The sequence below is a fragment of the Cydia pomonella genome, chromosome 1 (assembly GCF_033807575.1).
Source record: "Cydia pomonella isolate Wapato2018A chromosome 1, ilCydPomo1, whole genome shotgun sequence".
NCBI lineage: Eukaryota > Metazoa > Arthropoda > Insecta > Lepidoptera > Tortricidae > Cydia > Cydia pomonella.
The window spans coordinates 8,948,581-8,972,021 of record NC_084703.1 but is presented as its reverse complement, the minus strand read 5'-3'; the positions used below and the strand labels follow the sequence as shown (position 1 = coordinate 8,972,021).

At 35.2% G+C, this 23,441-nt stretch overlaps 2 protein-coding genes and 1 long non-coding RNA gene across 5 annotated transcripts in view; 1 reads left to right on the top strand and 2 right to left on the bottom strand.

The window, feature by feature from the left end:
* Positions 1–11,035, top strand: part of LOC133530467 (cyclic nucleotide-gated cation channel subunit A-like) — a 29,720-nt gene extending 18,685 nt beyond the window's left edge. Inside the window, exons 3-8 of the mRNA XM_061868414.1 lie at positions 3,647–3,806; positions 7,368–7,513; positions 7,861–7,983; positions 9,179–10,084; positions 10,163–10,344; positions 10,471–11,035. Coding sequence (XP_061724398.1) covers positions 3,647–3,806; positions 7,368–7,513; positions 7,861–7,983; positions 9,179–10,084; positions 10,163–10,344; positions 10,471–10,762 — 1,809 coding nt within the window. The 3' untranslated portion in view covers positions 10,763–11,035. The remainder of the gene's footprint in view (positions 1–3,646; positions 3,807–7,367; positions 7,514–7,860; positions 7,984–9,178; positions 10,085–10,162; positions 10,345–10,470) is intronic.
* Positions 11,036–12,885: 1,850 nt separating this feature from the next.
* The window catches only part of LOC133530544 (forkhead box protein L2-like), a 78,365-nt gene continuing 67,809 nt past the window's right edge, over positions 12,886–23,441 (bottom strand). For all 3 annotated transcript variants that reach the window (XM_061868680.1, XM_061868526.1, XM_061868607.1), the window contains exons 9-11: positions 22,935–23,057; positions 18,535–18,651; positions 12,886–17,921 (exon numbers count right to left, since the gene is read on the bottom strand). In XM_061868680.1, the coding sequence (XP_061724664.1) occupies positions 17,848–17,921; positions 18,535–18,651; positions 22,935–23,057 (314 nt within the window). In that variant the 3' untranslated portion in view covers positions 12,886–17,847. The remainder of the gene's footprint in view (positions 17,922–18,534; positions 18,652–22,934; positions 23,058–23,441) is intronic.
* LOC133530793 (uncharacterized) lies at positions 20,406–22,731 on the bottom strand. The gene is made up of 2 exons (XR_009801381.1): positions 20,981–22,731; positions 20,406–20,662 (listed from the first exon to the last, which is right to left on the bottom strand). It is a non-coding gene; the product is annotated as an uncharacterized LOC133530793 (long non-coding RNA).

Sequence of the window (23,441 nt, the reverse complement as noted above, 5' to 3'; positions counted from 1 at the left end):
TCAAGCGATAAATCGATTTGCTGTTGCCTTAATCGGCAGAATGTGCTATTGAATCACTTATAAAGAGTAGGAAAAACAATAAGACGGACAGTTACTGATGCTCTCCTCATAAATATTTTTGCGTCACCTAGTCGAGAATCCGGCAATATAAGTTGCATCCACGTCTATTTTTTAGTGATATACTAAACATTGTATAATAGAGGTTAATGTTTAATTGTTGACCAAGTGACACGAAGGTATCCGTTTCCGCTTGGACAAAAATGCATTCATATGTCCGGATGTTCTCCTCTACCGGTTGCATTTCTCAAGATTCGAGATTCGAGAAATTTTGTGAGCAGGTTCAATAGACGTTTTTTGTCGATTAAGTTTTCGGAAAACTTTCAAAATGGTGGAGAAATGACATGAGGTCTACAGCTCACAGAGCCACTAATTCAATCTGATTGTGAGCGTTGTCTATCATAAAATCCTACCAAAATTGGAGGCCCAGGCTCACTTTTATATGTTCCCTAACTACATCTTAATTACTGAATTTGATCTCTCTGGTGTTATCTAGAACGAAGCTATGAGGGTTCGAAGTGCCCCGCTTATTTGGTCTTATTGGCGGGGGCATTGCCCCCATCTTATTTTAAGTGTTGTCGTAGGTGCTCACGGGAGTAGTGTGCATTTAAAAAAATACTACATACTATAAATGTTGTCTCTGTACTGTAGAGGCTGTGACCTGACAACCGCCAACCGTTTATTGTCAAAAATTGCCTTGCTTATTTTGGGGTTAGATTGATAGAGTCCATCTAACTAAACTAACTCTGCATCGAGTCTGACAGAATAAAGTATGAAAGTCTCATTGATCTTTTACAGGTGACAGGTCCATACTTTGTCTTTGCAAAGTCCGTGCAGAATTAGCTTGGTGAGGCTCTGAACTGTGTGCATAATGTCCTCAAATATTTATTATTATTATTTGTTCTTATGTGGCAAAGAGCCGGTACAACGCTAGGAAGATGATGATAATTGTTAGATACTATAGTAACATGATTATAATAGCCTTATGTTCAAACCTGGGATAACTCGGGGCACTTATACTAAAGTGACGTAGCAAAATATTTTATCGACAATTAAATATATCCATGATACTGTAAATATCTCAAATGTTCTACAAAATAAATATATTTATACAAAATCGCTTTGTATATTGCTTCCTTAATTTATTTTATTTTTAAACCAGGTCAGTATTTCCACATTGGCACTAAATGTTTTATTCTAATCACTTTATATAGTTTTTTATTATTTCTTAAACATTACTCAATCTTCATTTATTGCTAAAAGTACATAAAAAGTGAAATTTACCTTAAGTCATAAAAATTAATATCATTAGGTAAATATACCATATCGAGACAAACCTTATTTATTTTGTAAAATATGCCTGAAAGGAGTTCTTTATCAAAACTATTTCGAGAATTTTCAATGAGCACATGTATAATTATGTATCGACATCTTTTTTATCGATATCAAATCCCTAGAATGTGCCCCGAGTTATAACAGGTTTGCTTATGTTTAGTTAGCATAGATTAATATACTTACAGTGTGTAAATCCTATACGGGCGAATATTTAAACGGTGATAGTGCATAGGACAGAACCGCTGGAGGCCTAGCGGTAAGAGTGTGCGACTTGCAATCCGGAGGTCGCGGGTTCAAACCCTGGCTCGTACCAATGTATTTTTCGGAACTTATGTACGAAATATCATTTGACCAGTCGCTTTTCGGTGAAGGAAAACATCGTGAGGAAACCGGACTAATCCTAACAAGGTCTAGTTTACCCTCTGGGTTGGAAGGTCAGATGGCAGTCGCTTTTGTAAAAACTAGTGCCTACGCCAAATTTTGGGATAAGTTGTCAAGCGGACCCCAGGCTCCCATGAGCCGTGGTAAAATGCCGGGACAACGCGAGGAAGAAGAAGAGTGGATTTACTCACTTGTATAACCTATGTATAGGTAAAAAACTTAAGTAAGTCACCTGTTGTAGAGTCCAGTTTCCTTTTATCTTTGTTTGAATATGAATTATTACTTTATAGGTAAAAAACTTAAGTAAGTCACCTGTTGTATGTAGTTGTGACGTGTTCGAATAGACAATACATGTTTAAAAGACACACACACACAAAACAAATGTCTATTCGAACACGTCACAACTACATACAACAGGTGACTTACTTAAGTTTTTTACCAATAAAGTAATTCATATTCAAACAAAGATAAAAGGAAACTGGACTCTAGAGTAAGGTAAATAAGTAGTCGTTGCAATGGTCGTTCAGTTTCTATTCTTAGTACTTATTTCGTAGCTTAAGTTTAGTACTGCGTCATAGCATTAAAGCTGACATGCGTTTTATCTTTGGATGCGCAACATCACAATATGTCCCCGACGGCATCATAGCGCCTGATTGTGCTATCTGGCGTGTGAAATCTGCTAGCAATATTTATGTAAATGCCGTGTTTGCGATGACATACGCCTCCTCTCGTATAAAGAGATTCATAAATACATCGTGCATATATTATACAACGTTAAGACAAAACAAACAATAACTTAAGCAAAATTAATTTTATACGTACAAATACCTACATGGGAAACTGTTTGAAAGACATGTACATACATACAAATTGTTCCGTTATGACACAAAAGCCATATGAAACAAAGATAGAGTCAGTGAAAAGTGGATGTAGCTTTTAGGTGTAGGTACATATTTGAGGGCACGGTAGTGCCCTCGTCAAGACAAGCATAGCGAAGCGCAAGGGCACTACCTACCTTTTCTCTAAGCGATTCGTCGTTTTTTTGTACCCTCGTAACCTGAGTTTGAATTATACCAGTTAAACAAAATTCTCGAGATATAATGTCAAAAGTGGACTTATTAAGCATACAAAACTACAATTACATAGTAGCTTTCATACTTTAGATTTTATTCATATCTACAAACAACGATTTCGTCACTGACTCACTTTCTCATTCACTCACTGATGATCAATTGATCATCAAAACCCTTAGGGTACTTCCTGAAGTCCTAGGAAGCTGAGATTTGGTATATAGGATAGTATTAGTACACAAACAAAAAAAATAAAAATGTTGAAAATTTTAAAAATTAAAAATGTTGCCTGGACGACGTATCGGGTTTGTGAAGTTAGGGCTTGTAGAGTTAGAAGCTAGGCTACATGAGATCTGATAACTTTTTGACAGTGCGAGTTTTATGGTTTGGCTTGGCAAAATTTTCATGAAAGTGTTTTTGATGGGTAAAAAATAGAAGTAAAATACAAGTCGTCCAGTTTCAATTACCTACGTGTAACGTATTGAGATAAAAATGCATAAAATATAAAATGATTTATTTCAAATTGTAATACTTTTCTACCAAATTAAAATATCGGCGAAACTGTGCGCGCATTTTTAAAGCATTTGAACCTAATCTGTGTATAACATTTAAGCGCCTCCCTAGCTTAGTCGGTAGGTGCATTTATTTGCGTGTTTGTCAAAGTTATGGATGTAATATATAAAGTATATATAATATATAAATATGGATACCGTCGCCATAGTACAAGCTTTGCTTAGCTTGGAGTTAAGTTAATCTGTGTTAAGATAGTCCCCAATATTTATTATGATTTACTTTGTCAACAGTGGCTAGCCGTAGTCTCGCTAGCGATACTATACAACGTGGTGTTCGTGATCGGGCGCGCCGTGTTTTGGGAGTTGGACACCATCACAGTTGTCTGGTTCGTGCTGGACTACATCTGCGACGCCATATATCTCGTCGATACTGTCGTTCACGTGCATGAAGGTAACAAATGCTTTTACCGTTGACATATATCTAAGGACGGGCCTTACGGGCACTAAGAATGGTGCTAGTTAAGTGGTGTCACTCACGAATTCGAGCCAATCGTGCAGTTTTATCTAACACAACTAGTTGCGACGAATCGCCCTCGTGATGCGAACTCTTCAACCAATCGCGTTGTGGCGTTAGTCTGCACGATTGGCTCGAATTCGTGTGGGTGACACCGTTCTGCTGGACCCATTTTTACTGCCCGTAAGGCCTGGCCTTAGATATATATCAATGTTTCATATGAATTCTTGATTCTAAATGACCGAGTGGGGCCTGTAACACGAGCAAATAATTAAATTAAATATATCGTACTCCTCAAACGATGACACTTTTGTTCCATAACTTTTAAAAATAATGAAATCTTTATATTTCCTTTCTTTCATAAAAATTACATATTGTCTTCAATGTACGCCATCATCATTGTAATTGACGTTGCTTGTCGCGCTTTTAACATAATAATAATCTCAATACATTTTATACTTACATTTACTTAAAGTGTACTAAAAATTGAAAGACTAGTTATTTTTAAAAGTCGCTGGACAAATGTTGGTCAGTTTGAGGAGTACAGCCTACAGTTCAATGTTTTGCTCCTGTTATAGGCCCTACCCGGTATACAAGGCTGGTAGACACAATATCGCAAAATTATAACTTTTTATCAGTTTGTTTATCAACAATTAACTAGGGTGAGGTTTTTTAACATGTGTTATTTTATATAAATAAAATACTTTGGTACACAAATATAGGCTGATTCATGAGACGTGAGTAGGACCAGCCCTACACACTCAGTAAATGTTAATGGATCGTCCACCATCGTATTTAAGTAAAACATTCACAATATTTTCAATTTAAAATTATTAAGGTTTAAAATTATTAAACTAAATTATATTAAGGTTTTATCTTTATTACATTAATAAATATAAAACCTCTTTACCTATCCGTTAGAACAGCACTTTGATTATAAAGAAGAAAAATTCACACTTGAGTGAGATACGATTTTTCAAAAGTAACCAGACTTCATCTTACTCGCGTTACCCCTTTTTGCCACGGCTCATTAGAGCCTGGGGTCAGCTTGGCAAGCAATCTCAAGAATTGGCGTAGGCACTATAGTTTTTACAAAAGGGACTGCCATCTGACCTTCCAACCCAGAGGGTAACTATAACCTTATTGGGAGCGATTGATATATAAAATGATATTACGTACATAAGTTCCGAAAAACTCATTGGTACGAGTACGAACCGGGATGTGAACCCGCACCTTCCAGACAGAAAGTCCCACGCTCTTACCGCTTGGCCACCAGGGCTTCTAAAAGTAACTAGACTATAATGACATTTATGTTGACACTTGTCATGGATAAAGCAAAGAGTATTGGTATTTGACGGAAGTTTTTTTTTTATGGTTACTAGACCTTGAAGTATTCTAATTGTAGGGTGTCCATGCATGTCGTAAATAAATTGATACTTTTCTGTGTACTCACCTACAGTTACAATAATTTATCTACTGATTGGGTAGGGTTGATTTTGCTCACGTCTCCTGAATCAACCTGTATAAATTGACGCTCAGATGGGTGTGGTTAAATATGTCGGCACACCATTTATTAAAAAACAGACAGACTTTTTCTTTTCTTAAGCCACGCGATTGTGCTCTGCGAATATGTTTCTTACTCTGATAGTGACAGGTTCTGAGTTGCTGTCAACAAGCCCACACCCAGGCCCTAGTAGCAGTGTTTATTTTTTAAAGGTGTACAGTTTCTATTTACTTTTGCTATATATCAAAGTCAGATCGACCGAGCTAACTTTGACCCGTTTTGGCAAGCAACAGGACGTTAAATTCCCACCACTAACTTTATTCCTATGAAATGATGACGATTTTAGTGGCACTTTCGCACTATGTCGGCTGCCAAGTCGATGCAGATTTAACTTAGATGGACTCTTTTAGAAATGCTTTATTATGTTTTTATCGGTGCGTGTTTTAACACTATGGCATTATACGTACGGGAAGTATTTTGTTATGTGATACAAGATATATCTATGTACGCGCGACTTCGTTTCTGTGAGCAAATTTTATTATGAGAGCAAGCTTGGAATCGCAAACATAGGTGTTCCATAAGTTCAATTCCGCAATATGTGGAAACCAGGAATTTATTTTTTCGAGTATGTAATGAGTACAATCGCGCACATATATCTTGTATGCTTATTTTATTACTATGATACTCACCTTTCATTGACAACTTCTTTTTCATTTACTACGACAGTCATCTATTATCATCATTAATACCACTGCTGGACAGAGCCCAACCTAAAGAAGTATATAAAGAACGGTCGTATGCTGCCCTCATCCTAATGCAACGGTTCCCTCGATTAAGCCTTGTTTTTATATCCCACCACTGTCATTTTAATACGAAATTGGGTCAAAGGCAGGACGATTAGGACATAAAAGGGAAAATCAAACTATCATTTTTGTTAACTAAGTTTTATTTGTTATGAATTAACTTTAGTATGCATTCCAAGTCATAATCGCACTATCGGTCCACATCAACGTTTGCCCAAAACTACTAAAGTTACAGCTCTCCAAGACTCGAGTTCACAAACCAACAAATTCGACACCGACCGCGCCTTACGTCATCAAATTTAGCTAACACGTGGATAAATATTTGACCGAGCCTTGATGCTTTTTCCGTACATTTTGCATTGCGTTCGTGTGGCACTAGCGACTTGTGATCGATTGGTTTTTCAAATGTTTCTTGGGCGACTCATTAATAGCAGGACAAATATCTCTAATAAATGCTGAATGCTTGCAATTTTCACTAAGAAGCTTAGAAATACGCAATGCATTATTAAGGTAAACATCTCTATGGTCGACACGCTGATGCCTAATTATACCAGATTCGGTTCCACCTCTATTATTGCTACCTATAAATGTAAAAATGATGTACTGGGACAGTGATGAGCATTTGGACGTTTACCTTATATTATACTAGATAAAACACGGGATATTTATTTTTCGAGCGTATGAAGGTATGTTTTATTATTCTATTTGTATAGATAGTGTGCCTTTTCTTAAACAACGGTTATGATCATGTGAGATAGATACATACCTGTATCCACAGATTTATAACAGTTACGAAAATATAATGTTACGTAAAGCAAGGGCAGAATTTAGGAGAGTGTCATGTGCATTTAATGTATACCATATTTACAACTATTTCTTATGTTATAACACCATAAACATAAAAATCACGAAATCTGTGCGCCATTTACAAAATTATCAAACTGCAATAACATTATGCTCGATCCCTATGTTTAAAACTCGAAGTACATACGTTCATACGTATTTTCGCAACACAAAAGTTTTATTAGCGTAAAAGTGTACTAATATTATTAATATGGGCAGTCATTCGTTCTAGTATAAGCCAAAGAGGCTGAACTTGATGAAAAAAAAACAAAGCCTTCCATGCCTTTTCCTTTATTTCAAAAGGAATCCCACTCCTCCTAGCCTAAATACTATAAAATGTTGTTTCAGGGTATCTTGAACACGGTCTCATGGTAAAGGAAGCCACGAGACTTAGGAAGCATTATCTCAAGACAGATTCTTGGCGATACGACCTAATATCTTTGCTGCCCACGGACATTGCTTACTACTGGTGGAAACCGCAGAGCTGTGACTATGTTAGTATCTTCACGGTTCAATTATGATAGTACACATTACTACCAGAGCATATTGATTGCAAAAAATAGAATAACGTATAGTATTCCTTATTTAATTCAGCTGTTTTATTAATTATATGTTTCTAAAAACTACCACACCACCTAAGACTGCACACGCTTTTCTACTTAAATACCTTTTTTTCTGGATATCTAACAAAAAACATGAGTACGTTTTATATTACATGTGTACCTTTAACGTTTTTTGTCGAAAAATACCTCTACATAAAGTCAGCTAAAACCATGGCAGCAGTGCACGTTATTTAACATTGTTGTTACAGTTACAAATGTCAATATTGTTTGCGTTCTAGGACCGTTTACCGTGCCCTGTTATTGTGCGAATGAATAGACTGTTTCGCCTTCCTCGAATGTGGGAGTGGTTTGACCGCACCGAGACCGCCACCAGCTATCCAAACGCTTTCAGAATCTGCAAGGTCAGTAACAGAATAACACAAGTATTTCAAATCAAATAATTAATTTTGTATGGTGGAATTTAATTGAAATTGCGAATAATATATACAAATATGACAGATTTAGTTAGCATTTGGTAACCTAACGTAACATTTTTACGATAAGTTGTTGTAATATAATAATATTTAAGTTTATATGTACTTTGTATTGTTTATGTGAGATTTTATATTTTACTTTAATTTCCATTTTATACAAACCTAATCTAATTCTTAACATACCTAAATAGAGGAAATGTTAACTGAAAATGTATACACGGTATAACATGAGGAAATCGAAAAGTTTTAACAGTGTATTCCTATATATATCTTATTTAGAGACTAATATGTTATATTTTTTACAAGCTTTTATTTAAGTTGCCCTGTTAGTATGTATGGGACAAATCTTGCAAATTAAATTTGACCCACTTCCCGGTTACCGATGAAGCTGAAAATTTGCATACATATGTAAGTCGGGTGACAACGCAATATTATGGTACCATCAAGCTGATCTGATGATAGAGACAGGAGGTAGCCATAGGAACTCTGTGATAAAAAATCGCAACCTAATTGGGTTTGGGGTTTTTAGAATTGTCTCGATAAGTATTAGTTGCCTGTGGAAAAAAGTACAGTCAGCGATAAAAACATGTACCAAAAATGAAATTTTTGCCAATAACTTATTTTTCTGGATTTCGCCTAACATCAGATTTGAATTGAATCGAACCAACTGAAAAAAAAATCTTCTCATTGTAACTTAGTGAAAATGCCTTTTTGATGGTGCTGATGCAATTATGGGGCGTAGTCTAAATATTCTAATTGATAGATGTCAAAAAGTGACAAGTACCCTTTGCAAAAACTAGGTCTTAGAAAAAAAAAATCGTAAAAATTAATTTTCAGAGCTATTTTTACCATAACGTTAACTTTTTATGTACAAATACATTCAAAAATTGAAAAAAAAAAAACAACAAAAATTTATTTTTTTGGCGAAACCAACTTAACCTTATATACCAGTTTTTCCTTCTTTTGGCCTTAGAAGTGCGAGGCTAAAATATATCGGGTTCCTCCTGTTACACCGTGTTTAAATATTACAAAATAAAGGTAAATTGGTCTGCTTACATTACTTGCCATTTCTATTGAATTCCACTTTAGTTTATACGACAACTTATTCACATTACTCTTTCAGGTCGTGATGGCCATTCTAGTTCTCATTCACTGGAATGCATGCCTTTATTTCGCGATAAGCTATGCAATTGGATTCGGCACCGACAATTGGGTATACAACATTACAGGTGGACGAAACGAAACGTTGGCTCATCAATACATTTACAGCTTTTATTGGTCGACCCTAACACTCACTACCATAGGAGAAACGCCCCAGCCCGAAATCGATCCGGAATACTTATTTGTTGTGGCGGACTTCCTTGCCGGCGTCCTAATTTTTGCTACAATCGTAGGTAACATCGGCTCGATGATATCGAACATGAACGTGGCCCGTGTCGAATTTCAAAATAAAATGGACGGCGTGAAGCAGTACATGGCATTTAGAAAAGTGAGCGGGGAGCTCGAAGCGAGAGTTATCAGATGGTTTGCGTACACCTGGGCTCAGAGCGGCGCGCTGGACGAAGAGAACGTCCTGTCTTCATTACCTGATAAACTTAAAGCGGAAATTGCTATACGCGTTCACTTGGAGACTCTACGGAAAGTGCAAATATTTCAAGATTGCGAGCCCGGTCTCCTTGAAGCACTTGTATTAAAACTACGACTTCAGGTCTTTAGCCCTGGAGATTACATTTGCCGCAAAGGAGATGTCGGTAAAGAGATGTACATTGTTAAACGGGGCCGTCTACAGGTAGTGGCAGATGATGGTAAAACTGTGCTTGCCGTTTTGAGTGCCGGATCTGTGTTTGGAGAAGTGAGCGTTTTGGACATCGTGGGCAATCGCACCGGCAATCGCAGGACCGCCAATGTACGAGCACTGGGCTATTCTGACTTGTTTTGTTTGGGAAAAAGAGATCTTTGGGAAGCCTTGGCTGACTACCCCGATGCTCGTACTACCTTAACTGAACGTGGATGTCAGCTTTTACGCAAGGTAATTTCATACAAAAAAATAATGTATATTATTAGTACATTGAATAAAAAGGAATTCTATTACTCGATTATTTTTTAGGATGGTCTGCTTGACGAGCAAGTTTTCCAAAAAGCGCAAAATACTCAATTGAGCCTAGAGGAAACTGTCAGCCAACTGGAGACTACAGTGGAAATACTCAATAACCGGCTAGAGGGCTTGTTGACTGATATTGGTGAAGAACAGGCTAAAATTAAACAAAAGCTTAGTCAAATCGAAATGAGGTATAATTTTTAAGTATCTATCTTTAGTATTAGCATTTTTGCGAAAAGCGATTGTGTAAATAAAATGCAATGCGAATTTGTATGTAAATTGTACAACAGTAGATGAATAAACAGTGTTTTTTTCAGGGTCGTAGACACTGAAGGTGAGGTAATTACCGACGATGAGGATAGGACTTCGTCCGATGGGTCTGAAATAAGAAGCGAAATCGCTCGAATGTCTGACAGTTACGAGTGCAGCGAGCTGGCGCTGAGCATGTCTCCGAGCACGTCCACAGTGTTCCTGGAGAAGCCCATCGCGGGCCGGGAGCGCGGCCACTCGCTCTGCGTGGAGAGGACGCCCAGCCTCAGCCACCTTGCCGCCCAACCGCGGAGTAAATCACTCCGCATTAAGAAACCGCCCAAAGACTACTCTCACTAAAAGCCAAAAAAGGAAATTATTCAAAAATTCCGTGATGTATTATTTTAAACCCAATTATGTTTCTCTTTCATATAAATCTACGTTATTTTTGATACCTTGAAAGGGTTTTATTAAATGTAAGGGTTTGGAAATGGAACATCATTTTGGGAAATAGGGCTAGATTTCGGAAACAAACCAAAAACTATTTTAAAGTATAGGTATTTAAAGATAAATCTACTTTATTATAATTTTGAAAATTAGTGTCAATGGAATGTGGCTTTAATTAGAAACGAGGGAGGGGCAGCATATGGCTGCGTATTAATTAATTTGTTTATAAAACAATTTTATTAAAATTGATGTTACATTACCGTAGGTATTTTAACGTTTTAAATGTTAAATATCTCAAAGAAATAAATATATTTTTACAGTACATATGGGGCTACTTTATAGCACTAGTGCGAGAAGTAGCATATTACGTTACTGTGTCGAACATTTAAAGGGCCATATGTACTGTAAAACGTTGTACGATACATGTGCGAATAGGTAATTCGCAACTCGTGTCGATTTAAAACACTCCCTTCGGTCGTGTTTTAATTTATCGCCACTCGTTTCGAATTTTCTATTTTTCGCACTTGTATCGTAATGTACTAGTTTATAGTGGTAATGTATGATATCACAGAGTTAGTATTCTTTTCAATTATGTATTTACTCATTATCATAGTGAATTAAATCATAAATAAGTTCTCGAGTGACTTCTTATCTTTCCAATAGTATTGTTTTAAAGATTGTTAATAATACTCGTTAATTGTATTCTACAAAAAACTGTAATTATAGTTTGGATCAATGTCGTTTAAGTCCGTTCATTTTATTTTTTATAACGCTTAAGTTAATAGAAATATATCGAACAATATTATAATGATTATTCAATGAATGTTGTTTGTCTACTAACCAGTCTTACTACGTACCTACCTAAGTTATTGTTGATCGACGATTAAGTATATAATTTTACAAGTTCGCTACATAACTAGGTCTCTTTTAATATACGTATTCATTAAATTGTGTATATTGTCTATTTAGTACTAGGTAAATAGGCTTCAGTAGGTAAATCACCTGTCTTAAGGTATGTTCCATCGGTTCATCTAGCCATCTCTGGCGTAATTTCCGATTTCAGGATCTTTGTGTGAATTCTAAATTTTGTATTTTTATATTTATTAACATATAAATTTATCATAGGACGAAAACTCTGATTTATTAAAACGATATCATAAAAGTGTATTAGTGGAGATTAATTTAGATATAATAAAGTAGTTAATTAACTTAGTGTCAAAATGTTCATATTATTTTAACGAACGGTACCTAATTAAAAAAAAAAACATTTTATTATTTTCAAACTTATTTACCTTGAGATATTTCAATTAACGAAAGGTGTGTTTTTCTTTAGATAACCAAATATGTTCGTTATGTTTATCTATCTAACATAATATCGAGTGTAGAAGCCACTGGGGTAAGTAAATGCATATCTTTTGTCTTGATATCCCCCCTAAATATATCCGATATCGATGGCGTACTAACTAACTCAGCGATGGGGCATCATCGGTAGTATCTATTTAGGGTGTCGGTGCAAGAATATTTGTTTGCAATTTTTGTCGATTATTACTCTTTTATAAAAAATATAAAATCGAAAACAGTCAAACAAATGTGCATATAGGTATAGCTATGCTCATTCGTTTGATATTATATGATATCAAATTGTGCAAAAATAATTGTTATACCTAATATCGAAATCCAGAGACGAAAATAGTTTGTATGGAGAGGCAGATCATCCATTTTCCTCTAAACTTCCAGTTTTGTTTCGAAAGGTATGACATTTGACTTGAAATTATACGTCACTCTCGTTTTGACTCTTAACCGGCCCGCTATATTTTTTATTGATATTTAATTAAATGAATGAACCCATCTTTGATGCAAAACTTTCCGAACATATACGATGCGATAATACCGCCACATCTTTTAGTGCTACTATTAAACTGTTGTAACTAAATATAAGAAACCAGAGTAAATATGTGGAGAATTATTTATAAAGATAAATGGCAATTTACTTCTTCATAGCTAGAAAGTATGAAATAAATATGAAACAACAGCAATGAAGATTTTTAATATCCCTTATTTATTTTTACACATCTGTTTTATCATTTTGATACATCAGTTTAACTAAAGTAAATCAACAAAATAACATAGCCCGCCATGCCACCACAGTGAAACAAAACGACCACTAAATTAAAACATTTGGAAACAAACTGAAAACAGATCGGAGTATAATTCATTTAACGACAATTTGTTAACTAACTAAAAGTTGCAAACTAATTTCACTAGTCGAACTTCAAAGTGTAATAAACTTTCTATAAAATGTAAGCTTCTTAACATAGTTAATTATTTAACTTAGCTAGCACATACGTTATTGAGAAAAATTTAATTAACTGTTAGAGCCACTGACTTATACAAGGTGCCCGTGAGCATTGCGAGAGATTTTAACGGTGCATTCCTGATGGCAACAGAAGCAAAAAATGTTCTGACTTTTTGTGAAATTCGACAAACACTTGTTTTGAACACTCCTGTACATAAAACGTAATTTTTATTGATAAACACATAACCTAAAATTAACAAAAAAGTTTTTTATTTTATTTGGGGGTAGCCTCTCGAATACATTTTTTTAATTTTTCGATGTCAATCAATAGGTATGTCCAGACTAGACCTCAAAGTGGCCATACCGCAGTCAAAAATGTGTTTTGTATCGACTTATGGCGAAAGAATGATTTCGAAAAACATTTAATTATCTCTGAAACTAGGCCTAATCCAGAAAACTTTATATGACATTTTAGTCTCTAAATATTACCAGGAATGCTTAGTTAAAATGTCTCGCAATGCTCACGGGCACCTTGTATGTACTACGTACTAGACAAGCTATCAAGAACAAATTGTGTCCGCGATTTTCGGCGTTTGACGTCTGTCACTAAGCTAAAGAATAAGCGTAGCTGGAGGCGAAAGTGTTTATTTTCTGATTACATACCCACTGTAAAAAATCTAGATAAATGTATTCATTTCCTTACAAGTGTATTTTTTTTACATATGTGACACTGACGACTTTAAAATTTATAAAAATAGTCATAAAACTTTTTTATTTTTGACTCTCGTACTCGTAGCAATTTTGATCTAACAATAAGGTAGGTAATTATTAGTACCTACGTTTTACATCTGCGAAATGTAATCTATGCTCCAAAGAAAATGACATACCACCGCGGGTGGGTGTCATGTCACGCAAAATAGGCGCCAGTCGTCGAGTTGCGGAAAATCGCCCGTACTACAATACAATACCACCGCGGGTGACGTTTAGTGATGTTTAAAAATAAACTAAATGAGCTTAAAACAAAAGTGTTTTCGTAGTTTATTGTTATTTATTATACATATAATAAATTTGCAGTGATGTCAAAAATATAAGAATTTATATCATGATTGTCAAAATGAAATAAAAAAGAAAATAATAACAATTCGGATTCCGTCCGACCGTCCGTCCGATAATAACGTTCCAATACGGATTGTCAATACAATTAGAATAAGAGTAACTAGGTAAATACTTAGAAATCCAGAATATAAATTTACTATTTTATTTATTTGCTTTTATTATGTTTCTTGATGTTACGAAAATACATTTTCATAACGCACAAATGTATTTTAAATTCTCATTACTTTTTTTAATTTTTGTTTCATGCGTTACATCTCGCCGAAATACCAGCACTTAATTGAGGAGCGGAAACATTTTGTTAGAGATGGCGACTCTAGTACTATACCTCAATGGTTAGAGCAAACTTTCACTAAATTACCAATTGATACGGATGCTATTTCCAAATTGTTTGTACTTCATAAGTAGGTATCTCTTACAAAGCACTATCGCTCACAAAAAGTCTAAAAAACGATCATATTATTATCCATTCCGGAGTGAGTGACGGTCGCTTTTAAAATTATTCTTGAATGCTCATTGCCTATATCGTTAAAGTTATGAGGAACAGAACTAAAAAAAACAGATTTGCATTAAAGTGTTTTGTACAAAAAATTTGGAAATTGCTTTAGATTTGTTTGTTTTGTTTAGAGTCAATCAATTTTATTTGCGGTAATGACTACTGGATTAAATAATTCTATTACAAACTCGCCGCTCGCAGTTGCAATGTACAAAGAAACATGTTTAATTTGAGTAAGTGAGTAACAGTAAATAATAATATACTCGTAAGTACATATTAAACTCAAACACATAACAAGATGAATAACCCTAATGTACATAACAATTTTCCTTCTTTTTTATTTCGTAGAACATTTAATATTCATCTTAGATTCTTCCAAATGGTACAGTCTTAATTTACTAACATGAAATCACATCAAAAACAAGTCACATATATGCACTTACATTCAGAGTAAGAACGTTCAGTGACAATAAATACGCCATAAGATTTATTTGACATTAGCATTTCCAAAACGGGCAAGGGCAGTGTTGGTAACCACAAACAGATAAATAGCACCCAGTATGAAATAATTAAATAAAATAGGTAGGTGTTTTTGAAGTTCAGTCTAGGTGATGTTGTCCAATGTACCCCTAAGCATGAAATGATCACTAGAATTAAGTTACATACATGGACTTTGGATTTGAAATGAGTGTGTTAAGAGACGGGGGGCGATTTTTGAATTTCGAGCGCTCGATTTCGTCACTCGTAAATCTGTAGGGAACGGCGAAATGATATTTTTGAAGTAGGAGCGATAGAAATCCAGTGGAATTTACCACTCGTTTTCAATTCTATTAGTGGAATTTAAATGCCTAGTAGTGGAGATATTATTAACGGGAGAACACGAAATCGCTCGATTTCATCGACCTGGACGCATATCAGATCGCAACGACTGGCCGGAGATTACTCAAAACCGAGAAGAGAGGAAATCGAGGGGGGAGGCATTTGCCCAGCAGTGGAACACCGTATAGGCTTACAATAAAGTACATTAGGATAAAAATATGAGTAAGAAGGCAGTCAGCAGCATTGGAGTCAAGTGAGTTAACACATTGAGTGCCGGGAACCCGCTTGGCGGGCGCTCTGTTCGTAGTCGCTTTCCTCTACAAAGCGGGAAAACGCTAGAATCGGCTACGCGTGTAGCGCTACGAAAACGTTGGCAGTGAAAGCGTTAAAGAAATTTTCTTTCAGAGAAAATGTAAGATTTATACCATAATATGGTAATTTCATTGAAGCCATAAAAGATGCGCCCGCAAATGTCAGTTTATTAGTTCTGGATACGAGATTAGTCTAATTAGGTTGTGTTGAAACCTTGCATATGATAAAAAAAAAATAACTAGGTACCTCCCGCTCGCGTATGTGGTTGTCTAAAGAAGTATAATAAATCTTACGCAAAAATTCAAAGAATTCCTTCAGTTTCCTTAAAAATAAGTATAAAATATTTTCTAAAGCTTAGAACGCACTGCGATAAATTGTTTGTGGTTTCAGTCTCATTTCTGGCGGTTTCAGTCTTGCAAATGCGTGCGCTTATGCTACATGCCGTAGGTCACTTTATGCGGTTCTGAAACCGCAAAAAATTTATCGCAGTGCATTTTAAGCCCAATTCCAATATTTGTGTACAATAGTAATTTTATCTCAGAGCTTACTATTTTTGAGTTTATCGAATTCCGAATCGTTAGCACTTTGAATCTAAACAATAATAAAATCACGGTCATAATTATTCTTCGTCATATTTTCTTCTATATATTTTTAGGTTCGTAACGCACCGGAAGCTTTATATTAGATATAATAAATATTATGTTTTATCAGTTCTAAATAATTATTAAGAAAATAGCATACAAATTTTTGATTAATAATCCTATATAACACAGAATTCTTATTTTTTAATGTCAAAGTCAGTAGGACTAGCATAGCAACGTGTGGCTATTTTTATCATTTTGCCGAATATTGGCTAAAAATGTGTTTATTTTTTGTTTTTCTTGGTGTGTTTTTTAACCCCATGTACAAACCAAGGATCCTGTTAATTTGACATATTGGAAATTTGTCCGACCCATGAAGTTGTAGCTGGTTGAGCCTGCCTATCTTTTGTCTCCCTACTTAAAGAATCAATTAAGTATAATCAATATTTTTTCACAGTCAAATACGAATATCTACATACTGCAAAGGTGGGATACACGAATATGTCCGTAGAGTAAAAAAGTTGTTAGTTTACGGCGTGGTTCACATGTTAACAATCTAATTTTTTTTTAATTATAATATGCAATTATTATAAGAATAAACAACGAACATTACGACATACAAATAATACATTAAACACATTTAATAAAGTCGAGAATTAACCCAAATCTGTTTTCCCTACTTACACATTTAAATGCACGTTTAACGTTAGAATTGTATATACACATTATATTACCTTAACGTTTTGACAGTTAACTTCACATTATATTACAGATAAGATTTGATTTTTCTATCCTGTTATATGCCCTTTGTTATTTGCTAGTAATCAAATCATATCACTAAAAAAATTAGGTAAACTTCATACCATCTTTAAACTGAACAATTCATTTCGTGGTTTGTGTTTGCGTAATGTGGTTTAGTTTACTTCGCCATTAAGGAAAGCGATGCAACTCGAATGTTTGGGTAATCCCGATAACGAACCACGAATTGATTTGATAGTGTGAAAGTTACTTCGAAATATAGAAATACTTATGTTATGTTTTTGTTTCTTTGCATTAGACGTCAAATACACTCAATTTCCTATTCAGACCAAAAATAAAAGTGTAAAAAGTATATACTTATAAACTCACACGAGATTGTGGGTAACTATAAGTAATTTACTCGTAAATATGTAAATTAACCATCAGGGTCCGCATTTCGAAAGATTGCAATATTAGGTGATGGTAGTCTCTTATAAACTCTTTTTTTAGAAATGTTCTCTGCTTGATTTACAAGTTTGAAGCTTTCGTAAAGCAGGTCGCAGATTATTGTACCTAATTAACGATTACATTACATAAAAGGGCCAGGATAGAAGTGTTGTGAGTTTCTCGCTTCGCTCTGATCTCACATGAAACATTTGGAGTAGGGCGCGGCGTTGGTAATGAGAGTCGTTGAGGCCTCCTCTTTGACACCGATGGCTGAAAGTCACAAAACAAGTTTTCAATTACAAATAAAGGCAGAAAAATGTTCAAATACAAGTACTTAGATACTAAATTATTTGGACCACATACGCCTTTTTATTTCTTAAGTACCCTATCTACTGATTAAATTATATGTATATCGGCACTACCCGTTCAATGTTGTAAGTTCATAGTTTCCTGCTACCCAAAGGTTGTCTGGAAGAGATCGCTTCTTAGCGATAAGACCGCCTGTTGTTACCTAACTTTTACGTATTTTTTCATTTCCTGTCTATTTTTAAATGTATGGTGCACAATAAAGAATATTTACTTACTTAATTACTACTATTAAACAGTTACTACTAACTATTTCAATAACTCGTACACAGGGTGTTTCATACAAATGTGTTAAGAGAACAAAAACCTATTGAGTAAGGAAAGCTGGAAATCGTTTTAAATATTACGGAAATTGATAGTTTTATAAAACCAACCAATTTCCAAATTCCAACAGTTTATGGTATGGTTAATGATGTTAATAATAAAAAATAGGAACTACGTTCTTATGAAACGGTAGTACACTTTCTTCTTAATAACAAACCATTTGGTTAAGGGTCTGGTACTACGTAAAGATTACCTTCAGGCCAGAATGAAAAGCGGGAGGCCGCGTCGGAAGACGTGACGGCCTCGTGTCGTCGTGTGGGCGAGTAGTTGCTCGACGGCACGTAGCCTGGGTTAGGGCTCGGGGATCCTCCTAAAAACGGTCAATTTCGTAAGCCTGGGGGGCGATTTTCGAATTTCGAGCCCTCGATTTCGTCAAGTCGAAAATCTGTAGAAAACGGCGAAATGATAGTTTTGAAGTAGGAGAGATATAAATTGGGAATCCAGTGGAATTTACCACTCGTTTTCAATTCTATTAGTAGAATTTAAATGCCTAGTAGTGGAAATATTATTAAAGGGAGAACATGAAATCGAGCGATCGAAATTCATAAATCGGCCCCCTGCACACATTTAATCTAAACGAGGCAAGGGAAATAGCAGAAGGGTTTTAGTTTTCGGAACTAAGAGCCCGATTTTGGAATAGAGTTAGTGAGGTTCAGAGTGGTCCGTGGAATGGCCCAAGCTTCCGCGCGGCTAGTACATTTTTCAATCACATGACATGTAAGATGTTCAGAAATCTACAAAAGGTACGAACAGAAGCAGCAAAGTACAGTTGTATTACTGGAATTCCTGAAAACTTTATGCCTTGTAAAAGATTAAGAGTCATATGAACTCGTCGCCAATGAAACCCTCAATACAATTGAAGTTTCGCTCTTATTTTAAAACGATATTCTTGCTTCAAGCTTGGTATGAACATTAAAGTAAAATATATCTATGCCTAGTGTATTTTTTGTTGTAAAAAAATGTAATACATAGAATGAAAATAGAGTTTTACACAAGTAACTTCTACTCGCTCCAATATCTTTGAAAATTTCTAGCAGCCAACCAGACATACATATTTAGATATATATTACTTGAATGTTCATGCCAAATTGTATGTTATTTTCGGAAGTTGATTTAAAATGTATGAAATCGATTATATGACGGCGACTGTGTAACTCTTCATTTTATAGTAGCACAATGTAATAAAAGTAAGCTGTAAACCGTTTCAATAGTTGGGATGTATGCTAAATTTATTAAACGCGGTATCGTGGTAGCTGACAATATTAATTTAAATTAGTTTTAATTAGGTATGTTGTAGCTACAACTTAAAACGGGAAATTTATGTCTGTTCTGATACGTACTCCGTGACAGCATTTGCAACAGCGTGCAGCGTCGAAATATCGTGAACTCAATACAACATGATAAAATACCCCGCTATAAGACGTAGGTATATTATGGGTTTTCGAAAAATAAATACATAAATATTCCAACTTCTGTGTGGCACTGTGGCAGTTATAATTAGTTGCAGATATAAGTACACGGATTGACCTATAACATTCCCTTATAATTTTCACTTTAACTATTCCGAGAAAATATTATCCTCGTTATTCCGATCGACTGAGTAAAATTTTCCAAGAAAACAACTTGTTGAACTTGAGCATCAGACTGACCTTGAACGTCGAAGTGCAATTTTCCGAGGCACTGTGCAAGGAAATATAGTTGAACTGCACTAATTGATTTATACGCTCATGTAAATCGCTTTGTGAAAAGCGAATACCGTGGATTGGGGTTACTTTGATCAATTTAAAAATTAATATGTAATTATCTCCCAGAATATGGAATCAACAAAAAAATATTAAAAATGACAATATCGATTTTTGCTCCTCAGTCGATTTCACTAATAGTATAATTTTTATGTTTTATGTATCGCTTGAAATAAAATAAAAAAGTGGTGATCAACTTTAAACTGAACTTGGGGTTACTTTAATACCCCCTTTTTTCGACGGAATTCGATAGTAACCCCTATAGAGAGTAAAACTTCAAAACATTACAAAAAAATCCGACTTTGACAAAGAAAAACAAGGATAGTTTAAGAAAAATCTACTTTATTTCAAAACAGTGTCATATTTTAGTTATTTATGTTTAGAAGCATAATTATTGAACAGTAAAAAGTTATCAAACTTTACCAACAATATGTAATCGACAACACCATGATGTTCGGATGCTTGGCGTATCGACAACCTGGCTTCAACCTCTTCTGTCACAGGTTTAAAACTTTTTCATAGTAGTTCCGATATGCTCGGGAAACTAATCGCTTTTTTTTTAATGAACAAGTCATTATTCTAAAACAATAAAACAAAAATCAGTTAATAAACCATTAATTAACTATATAATCTTAAAAAAAACTATATTTCGCGGGGTGTTATTGATCAGTGATCAAAGTAAACCCTTATAAGCGATCAATGACACCCCATGCCACAAAATCCGAAAAAATACAAATGACCGCCATGATTATGATTTACAACAAGCATCGATGTTATAGGCCGATACATGCCTGATTCAATGATTTACATCAAAAGAATGTATTAACTATATAGAACATACTCGTAGTACATTAGAAGTTATACAGGCTATTAAAAGTACACAAAACTAATACTTACATATTTTAATTTTTTTCTTATCGATCGACGTGGTTTATCCCTCGAACATAAATCACAAACTGGCAGTGACGTTCAATCTTGCCAACCGTAAAAAAAATATCCAAAGGATGCATTCAGAGAGCGTAATATCTGAGTTTGAACCTGAGGTAAAGTTTTTATCAAAGTAAACCCAGGAATCAAAGTAACCCCAATCCACGGTACAAACGATTAGGGATTGTCGGGTATAATTATTTTTAAATGCCCGGGGCATGCGTCCACGTTATTCTAAAATCGAAGGTCTCTCAATACAGGGTCAAAGAGTCGCTTCGCATTTAAATGAATCTCCTAATCTGAAATAGGTACAGTCAGCATCAAAGTCCGTTAGGACTAAACAACGCTTCAAAAGTATCTACCATTCTGTAACAGCTTAACAAAAAGTGATGGTTCTATATGTAGAACAATGAAGACTGTAAAAGATATACTTAATAACGTGAATTTTAGAGATTTATCTATATTTGGAAAAATTATCCGGAATATCAGTTACTTTTGGCGCGTTTTTTCATCCGTTACTATTGATGCTGACTGTACATTTCATGTTAGGGATTTGCAACCGTATTACAATGTTTATGTATAACAGCAAAAAATGTGTTACAAGGTATTACATATTTTTCTCTCTCGAGTGCCTATTTTATTAAGTAGGTAAGTCACCCATAATAGCACTTTAATGGGAAAATAGTAAGCTGAACTTTCTTCTGATAAAAGAATGTACACCGAGAGCACAATACAACGCATTATATCAGAGCGGATAGTCGAGGATAAAATGGGTAATTTGTGCTAAAGCGTACACCAGAACACCCTTCTTTTCACTTTCATTGTTAGATATTTAGGTGAGGTTATTCTATTAGAGCTGGTATAAAATGTATTTTGAACAAAACTCATCCATAAAGTCGAACTTTATACACTGGTAGGCTTCTTTGCTCAATTGGTTAAGAGAAACGCACGGATTGCGGAGGTTGCGGGTTCAAGTCCTGTCGCAAGCGTAACTTGTTCCATTTTCTCCTTTAAAATAAAATTCGAACTTTATACATGTTACCTACTCGAGCTCGTCCGATATTAATAGGAGAAAAAGTGTCGAAGGAGAGGTAGCTGCTTGCTATAAATTCATTGTGTCCATTTATGTGTGTCAAATATTACCTAAATAAATATATAAATATTAAGTATAAAGACAATCTTACACAAATCTCTACTATCTGTCTAAATATTACTACTATCTGTCAATAGTTGAAATACATCTAATTATTATAACCATGAAGTGATAAGATAACATATTCGCAGTGTTCTAGTGGCCAGTATAATTTTACATAAACTTCATCATCTATAGCGTCATCTATTGAAAAATGTCCGTACTAACGTAAATCTGGAACACGGGACAGGAACGAGAAAGCGTCGTAATTTCCAATGATAATAAGTCCGGCAGTTTACTGATAGATGGCGTATATATTAGGTGTTAGAAAACTGACACCAAACATGCATTGATTGAGTAAGATGTGTAAAATCTAAGACAATTTCGTGCTTCCAATCTGACAGGCGCCGTACAGCGCCATCTGTTTCGGATGTCAAACTAAGGAGCACGTTTTTTTCTTACAATTTACCTCTCTATTCCAATCAATTTTGCTGACACGTATGAAATGCACCAAGACTCTGACCACGCCAACTTTGCATGAAGTTGACAGTAAGAATGCATACATATTTGACGTAGGTAGCACTTGGCATGGAAACTTAGCGTAGTCCGACTCTAGTAAGCAGCTATTTTTAAACTTCTGTCAAATAAATTGAATAAAAGGAACATGTTGCCAGCTATATACGAGACACTTTTGAATTACACACAGTGACAGAACGTCGTTGTGTGGGCTCGGTGAGAACCCACATGAGGAGATAAAGTCCTGAACTATACCCACTATAGTTGCAGTTATACCTTCTGTCCAAAAGGGGAATCTGGTGACGGCGGTGTCAGACGACGTGACAACGTCATGGTGTCGGCCCGGTGAGAATCCGCCTGAGGAGTGCGCATAGCCTGGTCCGGGACTTGGAGATCCGTCTGCAGTCATACAAACAATTTGTTACCATGGCTTGCATGACCCACAGCTCAGTGGCTCCTAACGCTATTCAGGATTTAGGGGGACAAAATGCAAGTAAGTATATGTGTAGATGTCTCTGCTTAAGTTGACCTCAACCTCTAAGGTTTAGGTAGGTATATCAAGTTTCGGCCCGATTCGAACGATACGTCAAATATTAGGTCCAGATATGATATGGATCGGATATGTCAGTGTCAAAAGTGACGTAGGGCTTCAAACAAAAACGTCACTTATGACACTAACATATCAGATCCATATCGTATCTAGGGCCGTTTGTATGTTTCTAATATGTTAGACGTTATTTTGAGTAATATTTATCCAACATTCATAAATAAATAATATTAAAG